Consider the following 14,477-nt stretch of genomic DNA (forward strand, 5'->3'; position numbering starts at 1 on the left):
GACTAAGCAGAAGAAATAAAAAGTAACAGTATAAACCTATTAAGTTAGACACGGTTGAGGTAAATACCAAAAGAATCAGATTAGCTAAAGGAGCTGAAAGTGAATGGTTTTAGGAAGTGGGCAAATGTGAAGGGAGGGTATAGAGGGACTGACTGCTCGTTTTCACAACCAGCTCTGTGGAACCACTTGACTCTTTATGTATGTAGCTTAAAAATGTAAAAAGGTAATCTGACACATCTGCTACTATAACTTCATCAATAACATTGAATAAATATTTCCGGAGGGCTTATTTGGTATCAATTGCTGGGCTAGAAACTGCAGTAACCACACTGAGGCAGCCCAATGGCTGCAGCACATGGAGCTCCTTATGCCATCCAAGGGCTTTGGCAAGGGGGGGGCGGGCAGCTGAGGGCACAGACACAGAGTAGAATGGAAGACAACTCCATGGCCATCTGACATTGGGTGCATGCATACTCAGGTGAGGCCTGGTTCCAGGAACCCCTACAATTTAGTTACAGAAATTTAACAAGCATTTTTAAAGGAAAGCTTTGGAAGAAAGAAAGGGATGGGGATAATTTTTGTAAGTCGTTTTAAAAGGACAAGAAGCAGGGGCAGCAGGAATTGATCAGACATCTAGGAAAATAATTTAAAAAGAAAAGGAAGCTTAAAAAAAGTTTTAAAGACTGACCCTTAGGAATTTCACTTTTGTGCTCTGGCAGGATACTTTGTGATCTTTAAGAAAGAGATGGCTTTCTTGATAGCCCTTGTGGGTGAGTTAAGAGGAAGTTTCTGATTCCTTCCTCATCGTTTCTCTGGTCATTTATGATTTTCTAAATGTCAAGTCTAGCAAACAGTTCTCAGAATTCATCTGTTGGGACACATTTGCAACATTTGACCTTGCCAATAATCTCTTTATTCTAACATGATTCTTGTTCCCTTTTTAAAGAGATTTAAAAACAATTTTTTAAAATTTATTTTTTAAGTGTTCCAAGACTGCTTATGCATCACACCAGTGCTCCATGCAATACATGCCCTCCTTAATACCTAACACCAGGCTCACCCATTCCCCGAACTCACTCCCTTCCAAAACCCTCAGTTTGTTTCTCAGAGTCCACAGTGTCTCATGGTTCGTCCCTCTCCAATTTCCCCCAATTCACTTTTCCCTTCCTTCTCCTAATATCCTCCATGTTATTCCTTCTGTTCCACAAGTAAGTGAAACCATATAATTGACTTTTTCTGCTTGATTTCTTTCACTCAGCATAATCTCCTCCAGTCCCAGCCACGTTGATATAAAAGTCAGGTATTTGTCCTTTCTGATGGCTGAGTAATATTCCATATCTTCTTTATCCATCTGTTGAAGGGCATCTTGGCTCTTTCCAGTTTGGGAATTGTGGCCATTGCCGCTATGAACATTGGGGTACATATGGCCCTTCTTTTCACTTCATCTGTATCTTTGGGGTAAATACCCTGTAGTGCAATTGCAGGGTCATAGGGAATTTCCATTTTTAGTTTCTTAAGGAATCTCCACACTGTTTTCCAAAGTGGCTACACCAACTTGCAATCCCACCAACAGTGTAAGAGTGGTCAGTCCCCTTTCTCCACATCCTCTCCAACACTTGTTTACTGTCTTGTTGATTTTGGCCATTCTAACTGGTATAAGGTAGTATCTCAATGTGGTTTTGATTTGAGTTTCCCTGATGGCTAATGATGAACATTTTTTCATGTGTCTATTAGCATTTGTATGTCTTCTTTGGAGAAGTATCTGTTCATGCCTTCTGCCCATTTTTTGAATTTATTTATTTATTCATTAGAGACAGAGAGAGAAGCAGAGGCAGAGGCAGAGGGAGAAGCAGGATCCTCAAGGAGCAGGGAGCCCGATGTGGGACTCAGTCCCAGGACCCTGGAATCATGACCTGAGCTGAAAGCAGACGCTCAACCATATGAACCACCCAGGTGCCCCCTTGTTCTTCCCTTGATTTTTGTGACATGCCCTCCCACTCCATGACTCTTCCCTGGTTCTCTTCCTCCCTCTATGATGAGTCCTTCTGCGGGCTTCTTCAGCAGGTAGTGGTCATGTAATTGTCTTCTCAGGGATCTGTGACTAGCTGAAGAGTTTGTAGGCAGATGGGACAGAACATTACAAGAAAAATGTGATAAAAATAATGAGAACAACCATATCACTATCAACAATGAGTATAGCAACATAGCCAGTGGGACAGGAGTCATGGTTATGATGCTGATGAAGACACTGTAGCCAGCTGTTGTCTAAGAGTTTATGGGCTAGATGGGAAAAAGGTATTTTGACGTACTGTTGGCTTTTATTAGCTAAATTACCAACAGGTAACCCAAAGACCGGATCCTGTTTATAAAGTATTTATTGTCATGTATTTATAGACTGGCCAAGAACAAAAAGATTTTCGTGATACATAGGATAAAATTGAATAAAAAATGTGAGTAAACAGAGGCACCTGAGTGGCTCAGTGGTTTTATCTGCCTCCAGCTCAGGTCATGATCCCAAAGTCCTGGAAACAAGTCCCCCAGCTCATGCTCTCTTCCTCTCTCTCTCTCTCAGATGAATGAATGAATGAATGAATGAATAAATAAATAAATAAATAACTGAAAACGAGTAAAAGGAAAAAAGTAAAATACAGTTAACTTTACTTTAGAAACCTAATCTTGGTTTAAAAGCTTGTTGAAATTTATAATAACTTCAGAAAACACGTAACTCTCTTACACAACTAACAATATTCTATAGCACATGATCAAAAAAGAAACACATTACAATTGTGTAGCAAATCCAGAATTAAAGTATTATCTTTTCTATTTATCCCCTCTAAGAAAGCTATTTTCAAGGATGCAGAGACAAGAGAGTGCCTCAGAAAGCTTGTCTACAACAATGATGCTTGTCTTGCAATGCCAGAATCATTTCTAGAGCATGCCACTTTCATGGCATACTGATATAGAAAGTCTTAGTAAAACCAAACTATTCCTAATACATTTTTAGCACTGAAGGTGAGGCTGACTTTGCTAACTCATGTGCAGCCAGGCTGACCACATTAATGTGGATGTGCTAAAACCAATGCTACCTGTGTGTGAAAGCACCTTTGAGTATCTTAACTCTTTTTCTTGGCTGTGTTTTTGTAAATTTGCTCCAAGTCCTGGTTTACCTCTCAGCTTTCCTCTAACTTACATTGTATTCAGCTTTCTCCTCTTAACCACTGAATTCTTCTTCTGTACCTCAAGAAGGCCTTGAAATCCCCCTTTCTTCCAAGAAGTCCCCTTGACTTGTTGGAATAGTAGCCCTTGAACCACCTCATTTGGGTATGGGGTTTTTATGTGCCTACCCTTCATTCTCTGAGCCATAAAAGCACTTACTTGTCCCTATTTTGCTTAAGTTTTATTATCCTCTAGTACTTATATGCTCCCTGAGCTGTGTCACTGATGGAGGGACAGCAGAAAGCATGTTTGGCTGGGAGGAAGAACTGCCATGGGTAATTTAAGGAGTGATGAAGCTAGACAACTCTCAGTGACGCATCCTGCGCTGGTGGTCTTAAAAGCCACCAACCTCTTTCTTAAGCCCCGACCTCCTCATCTGTGAAATGGACGTAATATCTTCTAGCTCATAAGGTTGTCACAAGGCTATTGGGAGGCTAAATGAGGTAATCTGGTATAATGCCTAGCATATGGTAAGCCCCCAACAAGTAGAGAATTAGCAGAACAGCTGATAAATGCTTTCTGACAATGATTAGACATGTATAAGGTAAACTAGAATTTAAGTAATTATTTTGCACATTAAAACTAGACATAAAAAATTATATAGCTAATGAAAATGTAGAAATAAAGACGCTTGGGAAAAAAATGACAACTAAATTACATCTTGTATTAAAGATACATTCTTTATTGGACAAATGCGCTGTAGTAGATATTTAAAATAATACAAACATCCAGGACTGTAGATTTGTAATTTAGTTCATCATCATGTTAGGTGCAATAGTTAACATGCTTAGGAGAGACAATGTTCTGTGTATTACTTAGTAAGTTTTATCAAGCACATTTGTAAAAATTAAACTTTCACTTCCAGTTATTATGATTTCCCCCATACACCAAATGAATAAACATAACAACACTGACTTATTCCAAATAATGGATACTGTATCTGGTGATTTGTACTCTAAAATTACTTGTATTAGTAAAGATATTAATTTCAGCCTTAACAAGGGATTCTATGACACCCATAGAAAAATTTGAGAATCCTAACACACAGCCAATGGGTAAGAGAATTACTCAGTTTTCTGAGTAAACGGTATGGTAAAATTAGGTAGGGAAAGCTGCCTTTGAAAGAGGTCACAGTGCCCTGCGTCTATGCTGGTAAACGAAGTCAGCAGTGAATGTAGGACAAATGGCATGAGTTTCATCAGCAGCTCCTACTGCCTGGTAAGAGAGGAGTGTCTGAATCTTCAGAAAACACAGACTACGCCAGAGCAATGTTCTTTTAGCTACTGAGCAAGATACTTCAAATGGTAAGGAGCAGTGGAGAGAAAAGAAATTGCTGGAGGGGAAGGAGTGAACAGAGGTGGGCAGGAGTGTCAGCTGTCACCAGGGGGCCTGGCTTGTTCTTTAAGAGGCAGTGAAGGCTGCAGCTATTTCCACCAGCATCTATTGGGGTATCTAAGCTCTACCACAGTAACAAATGGGTCCTAAGGGGCAGGCATGCATTGACATGAAAAAAACACTTTAAGAGTGAGTGGGACAAAGAAAACCTACACTGAAAGGTGTTTAATGTTTATTAGCTCAGTGAGAAATAAAAATGAGGCAGCAAGACACAAAGTTAACTCATGGACATCTGGATCACAAATAATTTACACCAAATATAACATTTTCTTAGGCAAACTGCAAATTTTCTAAAATTCCACTTGAATTAGGAGAGTTAGAGGTATTTGTAAAAATGACAAAACAAGTTATTGCTTGGGCATTTCAAACTGGGTCATTTTGGTTGAAATAAAACATACAAACATCTTTCTAAGCCGCCAATTTGGGGAAAAGAGAAAGAGTACAAACCTAATGCTTTGTATGCTAATACCTTTAGGGCACTTAATAAAGTGATAACAATTATTACTTTTTATCTTTCAAATGCCCTTTTTTTTGGGCGGTATTTATGTTTTCATCATAGTTGAAGAAGCAGCTTGGAAACAGGTGAGCTGCAAGTGCATGCTACTCTTGAACTTGTTCAGCAGCTCTTCCAGTAACCTGTAGGGAGGAGAATCTATTTTACAACCTGGCAGAGTGAACGTTGCCTAGCAACTTAAGAAAACATTCAGGGGAGGCAACTGCTCAGCTTGAGCTTCTGCTTGTTGAAGTTATTTACTTATTGATTCTTAATAACAGAAGTAAATTAGTCAAAGGAGCTAGTCAAAAGGATTATGTATTTAAGATTTTTTTTTTAATTTTTTTTGACAGAGATCACAAGTAGATGGAGAGGCAGAGAGAGAGAGAGAGAGAGAGAGAGAGAGAGAGAGAGAAAAGCAGGCTCCCTGCTGAGCAGAGAGCCCCATGCGGGACTCGATCCCAGGACCCTGAGATCATGACCTGAGCCGAAGGCAGCGGCTTAACCCACTGAGCCACCCAGGCGCCCAAAAGGATTATGTATTTATACACATATCTATATTTATAATATAAAAATCTCCCACCTACCTCCTTTCCCTAGAGTAATTAGATTTCTTCCTAAAATATATTAATGCTTGGGCTTGTACTTTTTTACATTCACTTTTTAAAAATTTAAAAAATACTAAAATGTACTCTTTTTGGCATACAGCTCTATGAATACTGATAAACACATATTAGCAACCTAATTGCCATAATAGGGACACAGAATAGTTCTATCACCCTCCAAATCCTCTTGTGCTGCCCCTTTGTGGCCACCTTTCTCCTTTCTCTAACTCGTAGGTAGTTACCGGTCTATTGTCTAGCTCCTCCTATTTTGCATTTTTGTTTTGAACAAATATTGGGAGAGAGGTAAACTGAAGTGGTGAATTAAGAACCAGAAGAATCAAGGTCAGTTCTAACTCAGTGGGCAAACTATACTAGTACTTAATAACTCAACTGTTTTCTTTAACTGGTTTGATGTGTAATTTAACTTTAACTGGTTTGATGTGTAATCTGGTTCAGATGAAGGAAAGAAGTGGGCTTAGTGATACTGGAGTCAAAAGATTATTTCATGGGTTTAACAATGCTCAAAATTAGAACACTGTCTCCTTGTGACATTTTCCCAGCCTCACGTGTTCTCTCTGACCTCTGAGTTTTCATAACACTCACCTATGCAAAATCACAGAGCCTATACCATGGTTTTCATGTCTGTAGACTAAGCAGCCAAATGCAAAGGCAGGTGGACTTCAGTTATTGTTAGTGGAGAAGCAAAGACCTACAATGTTTCCACTACCTCAGTTGAGGGTAGGTTGAGCTTTTATGAAATTTGCCTGGCCTGCATTTTGTCTCAGGTCAGAATTTCCTGTTTTATGAGTAGCAGAGTTTAAATTCTGGTCAAGACCATTAACATAGAGTTAGTGAAACATAAACAATTTCATTATGTCATGTGTACAAATTTACTTTATGACTTTAAATTATATAAAGGAAAAATGTACATTGCTGGGCTGCTCAAAGGAAAAAAATCAAGTCCTGTATTTTACTGGCTTTTTATATTTCTCTTAGTATTACCTTCTTAAAAATGTAGGACAATAACATAGTTTACGGAGTCAAAATAAACTTTCTTAAAATGTTTTCTGTATTAGTCACTTAAAACAAGAAAAGAACTAATTTCTAAACTGCCGTAAACCGAGAGAAAAGATTTTACCTTATTCTGTCACACTGGAGACAAGCCAGGTACAGCCAACATAATGCATACTATAAAGGGCTATTAAGTAGTGCTTTTCCTTAAGTCCAAATCATCGTCTATTCGAAAAGTACTTTTAGGTAACAAAACCTTGAAAACAGCATACAGAACTTACTTTTTATCTGCTCCACTTGAAAGCTGAGGCAGGGCTTCCAAAGCCTGTTTAAAACTAGACCTGGTACACAGAGAAGCAACATTTAAATTAAACATTTTATATTTCTAAAGGGAATAAAGAGCATCATTAAAAATTCTTAAGCATATCTTAAAATATAAAGAAACTAGTATAAGCCAGTGAAGCACGTAGAAATATGTATGAGACAAAGTAAAAGTGAAAAACAACAGAAAAAGTAAAAGTAAAAGTGAGGGTACAGGGTATAGTTCCCAGGCGAAGGCCTTGTAGGAGTAGGGTCAGAAAAAACTCAACTAGGAAATGAAACAGAACTTGAAAAGCTAAAAGAGAGAATGATTTTGACAAAAGGATGCTACTCATGGTACATGAGAGCTTAATGTGACCACGTTCAATTTTGAAAAAGTCTTTTCAAAACAAAACTGAACTATTAAAGCAACTGATAAGAAAGGAAGGAATGAAGTAGAAATAGGGATGATTTTAATGATCATTAAACAAATGGGGACATTTATAGTATTGAAATATACAGGGCCTGATTTACAGCCAATATCTTATATTAATTAAATATAAATATAAATATAGGATTATTATTAGTATATTTAAAATTTGTAGGATAAGTGGAGACTGACTGATTTTAATTTAACATACTTTCTTTTCATGAAAACCTAAAAAGGTGTGAATTTAAAAAGCCCACCAACATTGGTATGCTTAACTTTTGGTATGCTTAACTTTTTTAAAGTAGGAAGTACCAGAGAAGCTACCGAATCAAATAAAAAGCCTTTTAGGGGAAATTATTTGGTAATAACTTATACTGGTCATTAAGGTATAATTTTTTAACTTCTCTTATTCTTTTATAATTGGTTGTCTAAGGGTAAAGAAATAAATGTAATTATTCTTGACTTTAAGGTAGTCTTTGATTTTGTATTATAAAAATGGATCCTCATCAGTATATTAGCAAACATACTTTTGGGCATGTTTCTCAAACAAGGGGCAAATATCACAGCAACAAATAGACTACAAAGTCCCAAATGGATTAAAAAAACTGATAGTGGAAAGCTTTAGTTGTTCCCAGTTAGGACAAGGGATAGGTTATAGGGCATAGCCTAAGTGTGGGCACACTTAGTTTCCTTTCCAATATAAAATTGACTTTCTTCTTTCCTGATGTAGAGCAGAGTCTTTGCTGTTATCTCCACTATCATCTTAAACCTCTTCTCAATTAATCAAAAGAAATCTAATTCTATTATTCTTTATTTTTACGCTATGACAACAATGATGATCATGAAGATGATATCACTGATTATTTGTAGTGCACCAACAGTTTAGAAGGCAACTTGGCATATGTTTTAATTTACTTCCCCCAAAACTTTGCCTAGAGAGTATTTATTATCTTTCTTTCATGGATGAGGAACTTAGGCTCTGAAAGTTTAAATTAATAGGAATAAATATCCAGGTACTTACACAAAGCATGCACCCATATAAGCTTTGGACTAAGTGGAGTGCCCTCTATCACCCATTATTTAATATTTTATGTAGAAAAATTAAGCATGGGAAAGGTGTGACTAAATAACTAACATGGGAACCATCTAGAAATGGCTTCTTGTCAGCCGTCATGAACGGAATAGACTCTAACTTCATTCGTTGGGAAAAAAATTAGAAGTCTCTTCATTTGTAATAAACACAGTAAAACTGATGGCATAAGCCATATCATCGAAAGCTGGAAATGAGTAAGTATATCAAACAAAGTGTCCTTAAACATTTTACTTGTATGCTACTTGGATTACCAGGCACATTAGCAATATAACCTAGTATTTCCTAGGTACTTTGACAATGGAGTAAACAATTTTGTATAGGTAAGTAGTTAGTGATATTTTAGTTCACCTACCGATATTCTGATAGGAAATCCTGACTTTCATTCAAAACAGCTAAAAATTATCATCAAATTTCCACTACAAAATTTTGTAGAGAAACCACAAGGCTTCCTCTTATGCTGATATTTACAATGCTTAAACTGTCCCTCAGAGTCTGCTATGAATAGATTAAGACTCAATCTTTCTTCTCCTTTTTTCAAGAAGTATGTAATGCTCTGATATATCATTTATGAGATTAAGATTTATTTTACTGAATGAAAAACATAAAATCATATTAAGTCTTTTTTCCTTTATATTATGCTACAAAGAACCAGTATTAGGAATTGTTGGCTTTTTATGCTTTTCAGCTAAAAAATTAATCAAATATAAACTTTATCACATCACAATCATGAGCGTTCAGTCTGATCAGTTAATCCTTACAAAGGATTTAATAGACTAATAAGCTTTATTTTATTTTTATATGTTCAGTTAGCCAGCATATAATATATAAGCATATAAGTTTTTGATGTAGTATTCAACAGTTCATTAGTTGCATATAATTGTATTTTAATGAAACACTCAAAACAAAACATTTAGCATCTCACTTGCTTTCAGGTGTCAGGTGAACAGCAACAGTATCCCTCAAAGCACAGATTTCAAGGCGTGCCTAAACATGAGAAAAAGATAATGTGACCCTAGGGAACTGCATCAATTATTAAATTGAAACAAGTGATGGACGGACAGTCTCCAGCCTGTTTACTGCAGGGATAGGGTTGACAGATTACCACTGGCATGCAGCTATCCCCCACCTGTATGGTGACTATTAATTATGAACAGACTTTCTAAAACACTCCAAATAAATCAGCTATGACAAAATATTCTTTTACTGAAAATTAACTTAGAGTCAAATATGACTATGTGAAGGCAGGGAGTCAGATATCTTGTTAGAAAAAGGTTCAACCTATGGAAGGATTTTCCAGAAAGCTATATTTACTACCTAACCAGTAATTTTTTCCTTTAGTTTGCCTGTGAGAAGAAGCAAAATTTGAAACACTGTGTCTGGATTATTGTCCATGCAACAGATTTAAGAAAATGCACTGGCTTACTTCCTTATACCTATGCCCTTTTGGGCATACTGACTTTATTCTAAAAGGTTAAAATAAAGTTCTACAGATTTAATACAATGTCTATTAAAATCACAGCTGGCTTTTGTTTCTTTGGTGATTGTTTTTTATGAAAATTGACAAGTTGATCCAAACAGACAAAACCATCTGAAAATGAATAACACAGATAAATGCTTTCTGATATAAACTTTTTATAAATCTATAGTAATTAAGACAGTGTGGCACTGCTAACTGGACAGAAACTGAATAGTAGAACAGAACTGAGTGTCCAGAAATAAGTCTTCCGATCAACAGATTTTGACAAGGGTGCTGAGACCATTCAATGGGGGAAAGAACAATTTCTTCAACAAATAGTGCTGGGACAACTGGATTTCCAAATGAAAAAGACTGTACTTAGATCCCTTCCTTAACACAAAAACCAAACTCAAAATGGATGACAGGCATAAATGTAAGGGATAAAACTATGAAATACATAGAAGAAAACAACAGTAAATCTTTGTGATGTTAGGCTAGGCAAGCCTTCTTAGACATCAAAAGTACAAGCAAAAAAGAAGGAGAGGAAGATGTCAGCAGAGAAGGAGAACCCTAGGCTCACCTTATTCCACGAATACAACAAGGCAACTATTAAATCATCCTAAATACTCAAGAAATTGATCTGAAGACTGGCAGAACGAACTCCAAAAATAAAAGTAGGGAAGAGACCACATTGAAGAAGGTAGGGAGTATGGAGATGTGGTTTGGGAGACAGATTGTGGTCACCATGGCCACAGAGAAAGAAGAGAAACAGGCTAGCACACATGGGAGTGTACAGGGAAAATAAATCTCCATAGCAATTGGCTTGGAAAGTAAGAGGGCCCAAATTTCATGAGCTCTTACAACTAAAGCTTGGGAGTGTTAAAGATCATGGGAGTTGGAAGATGGCAGAGTAGGAGTACCCTAGGCTTACCTCATCACATGAATGCAACTACATTAACTATCAGATCATCCTAAACACCCCAGAAATTAACCTAATGACTGGCAGAACAACCTCTACAACTAAAGGTAGGGAAAAGGCAGCACTGAAAGATAAAAAAGAACCAATTAGATGTATTTTTGGAGACACATCTTGGCTGCTTCAGTGGGGAAGGAGCTGCAGTTATAAGTAACTGTATGTCTAACAAGATAATCTGACAAGAAGATATAATAATTCTATATATCAATGCTCCCAAGAAGGATGAGAGATAAGACTAGCTCATATGAGGAAAACAAATCCTACAATAGACAAGATTAGAAACATGCCTGATGGAATGCACAGTAGGCTGGAAAAAGCAGAGGAATTAATGACCTAGAAGACAGAGTAATGGAAAGTAATCAAGCTGAACAAAAAGAGGAAGGGAATTATGCAAAATAAGAATAGACTTAGGGAACTCAGAGATGTCATCAAACATAGTAATATTTGTATTACATGAGACCAAAAAAAAGACAGAGAGAAAAGGGAGCAGAAAATTTATTTGAAGACATAGTAGCTGAAAAATTCCCTAATCTGGGGAGGGAAACAGATATCCGGATCCAGGAAGCATAGACAACCCAAAACAAAATCAACAAAAGAAGACCATGCCAAGATATGCTGTAATTAAATTGGCAAAATACAGTGATAAAGAGAAAACATTTAAAAGCATCAAGACAAAAGAAGACAGTAACATAAAAGGGAAACTCCATAAGGCTAGCAGGGGATTTTTTCAGCAGAAATGAGGCAGGCCTGGGGTGGGGAAGGCAGTTAACTGTCTGCCTTCTGCCCAGGTCATGATCTCAGGGTCCTGGGATTGAGGCCAGCGTTGGGCTCCCTGCTCTGCAGGGAGACTGCTTCTCCTTCTGCCCCTTTCCTCTGCTCATGCTCTCTCTCTCTCTCTAATAAATAAATAAAAACTTAAAAGAAGAGAGAGAGAGAAATGTGGCAGGCCAGAAGACAGTGGCATGATATATTCCAAGTGCAAAATAGGAAAAATCTTCAGCCAACAATATTCTACCCAGCAAGGCTATGATTCAGAATAGAAGTAGAGATGTGGAGTTTCCCAGACAAAGAAAAACTGAAGGAGTCCGTAGCCACTAAACCAGCCATGCAAGAAATAGTTAAGGAGACTCTGAATGGAAAGGAGAGACCAAAAATGGCAGTATGAAGGTAGGAAACACGAAAGCAGTAAAAATAAATAATTCTGTAAAAAATCAAGTCAATGAACTCATTAAAAAAAAAAAAAAAAAAAAAGGATGTGACGTATGACATCATATGCCTAAAATGCGGGGAGGGAAAGAGTAAGGAATAGGTTCAAACTTGAACAACCTCATCTCAGTATAACTGGTATATGCACAAGATGTTATATAAACATATTGGTAACCACAAACCAAAAAGCACTAATAAATGTGCAAAGAATAAAGAGAAAGAAATCCAATTACATCACTAAAGAAAACCACCAAACCATGAAAGAAAGAAGAAAGGGTCAGATAAAATCTTCAAAAAAACAACCACAAAACAATAAAATGTCAATAAATACATATCTATCAATAATTACTTGAATATAAATGGACTAAATGCTCCAATCAAAAGATTGATATCCAGAATCTATAAAGAACTCCTCAAACTCAACACACACAAAACAGACAATCATATTAAAAAAATTAAAAATAGAACTTCCCTATGACCCTGCCATTGCACTCCTGGGTATTTACCCCAAAGATACAGATGTCGTGAAAAGAAGGGCCATCTGTACCCCAATGTTTATAGCAGCAATGGCCACGGTCGCCAAACTATGGAAAGAACCAAGATGCCCTTCAACTGACGAATGGATAAGGAAAATGTGGTTCATATACACTATGGAGTATTATGCCTCCATCAGAAAGGATGAATACCCAACTTTTGTAGCAACATGGACGGGACTGGAAGAGATTATGCTGAGTGAAATAAGTCAAGCAGAGAGAGTCAATTATCATATGGTTTCACTTATTTGTGGAGCATAACAAATATCATGGAGGACAGGGGGGGTTAGGAGAAGGGAGTTGGGGTAAATTGGAAGGGGAGGTGAATCATGAGAGACTATAGACTCTGAAAAACAATCTGAGGGGTTTGAAGTGGTGGGGGGGTGGGAGGTTGGGGTACCAGGTGTTGGGTATTATAGAGGGCACGGATTGCATGGAGCACTGGGTGTGGTGAAAAAATAATGAATACTGTTTTTCTGAAAATAAATTAATTAAAAAAAAGAAATGTAAAAAAATATATATTTAAACAAAACAAAACAAAAAAAAAAAGGAAAAAAATGTATTAGAGTGGGAGATGAACCATGAGAGACTGGACTCTGAGAAACAAACTGAGGGTTTTGGAGGGGAGAGGGTGGGGGGTTGGGAGAACCTGGTGGTGGGTATTAAGGAGGGCACATATTGCATGGAACACTGGGTGTGGTGCGTAAACAATTAATCTTGGAATACTGAGAAATAAAACAACATTTAAAAATGAAAAAAAAAAAAAAACCAAACAGTAACAACAACAGCAAAACAAAAACAAAAACGAACCAACCTATCTACCCTAAAGGAACTAGAAAAAGGACAACAAACAAAACCTAAAACCAGCAGAAGGAAGGAAATAATAAAGACTAGAGCAGAAAAGAATGATATAGAAACTTAAAAAAAAAAAAAAAGAAAGAAAGAAAGAAAATGAACAGGTCAATGACACCAGGAGCTGGTTCTTTGAAAAAATCAATAAAACAGACTTATAGACAAAAAAAGAGAAAGGACTCAAATAAATAACATCACAAATGAAACAAGAAATAACCAACAGCACAGAAATACAAACAATTATAATGAAATATTATGAAAAAACTAGATGCCAACAAATTGGACAACCTTAAAGAAATGGATAAATTCCTAGAAGCAGAAACTACCAAAACTGAAACAACTCCTAAAAAGCAATACCAGTTGGCTTCACAGATGAATTCTACCAAACATTTAAAGAAGAGTTCATACCTATTCTTCTCAGACAATTCTAAAAAACAGAAAAGGAAGGAAATTTCCAAATTCATTTATGAGGCCAGCATTACCTTTAAACCAACATAAGATAAAGACATGACTAAGGAGAACTACAGGCCAATATCTCCAATGAACACACATAAAAATCTACAAGAAAATACTGGCAAACAGAATCCAACAATACCTTAAAAAAGTCATTCACGATAATCAAGTGAAATTCATTCCTGGGTTGCCAGGGTGGTTCAGTATTTGCAAATCAATTAACATGATACAAAACATCAATAAGAGAAAGGATAAGAACCATATAGAAAAGGAACATATAGACATAAAAAAAGAACATACAGACATATAGAAAAAGCAAGTGACAAAGTGCAATTTCCATTCATGATAAAAACCCTCAACAAAGCAGGTTTACAAGGAACATATCTCAACATAATAAAGGCCATATATGAAAAACCCACAGCTAACATCACCATCAAGGAGGAAAAAATTGAGAACTT

General features: G+C 36.7%; 1 protein-coding gene across 7 annotated transcripts in view; it reads right to left on the reverse strand.

Moving 5' to 3' along the window:
- Positions 1–3,877: 3,877 nt before the first annotated feature.
- EXOC2 (exocyst complex component 2) overlaps positions 3,878–14,477 on the reverse strand; it is a 276,866-nt gene continuing 266,266 nt past the window's right edge. For 6 of the 7 annotated variants that reach the window (XM_032340937.1, XM_032340932.1, XM_032340936.1 and 3 more), the window contains 3 exons: positions 9,466–9,527; positions 7,002–7,061; positions 3,878–5,247 (listed from right to left, as the gene is read on the reverse strand). In XM_032340937.1, coding sequence (XP_032196828.1) covers positions 5,154–5,247; positions 7,002–7,061; positions 9,466–9,527 — 216 coding nt within the window. In that variant the 3' untranslated portion in view covers positions 3,878–5,153. Of the gene's footprint in view, positions 5,248–6,999; positions 7,062–9,465; positions 9,528–14,477 lie in introns of those variants that run through there. The other variant, XR_004285152.1, reaches the window with a different exon arrangement.

This window comes from Mustela erminea, chromosome 4 (assembly GCF_009829155.1).
Source record: "Mustela erminea isolate mMusErm1 chromosome 4, mMusErm1.Pri, whole genome shotgun sequence".
NCBI lineage: Eukaryota > Metazoa > Chordata > Mammalia > Carnivora > Mustelidae > Mustela > Mustela erminea.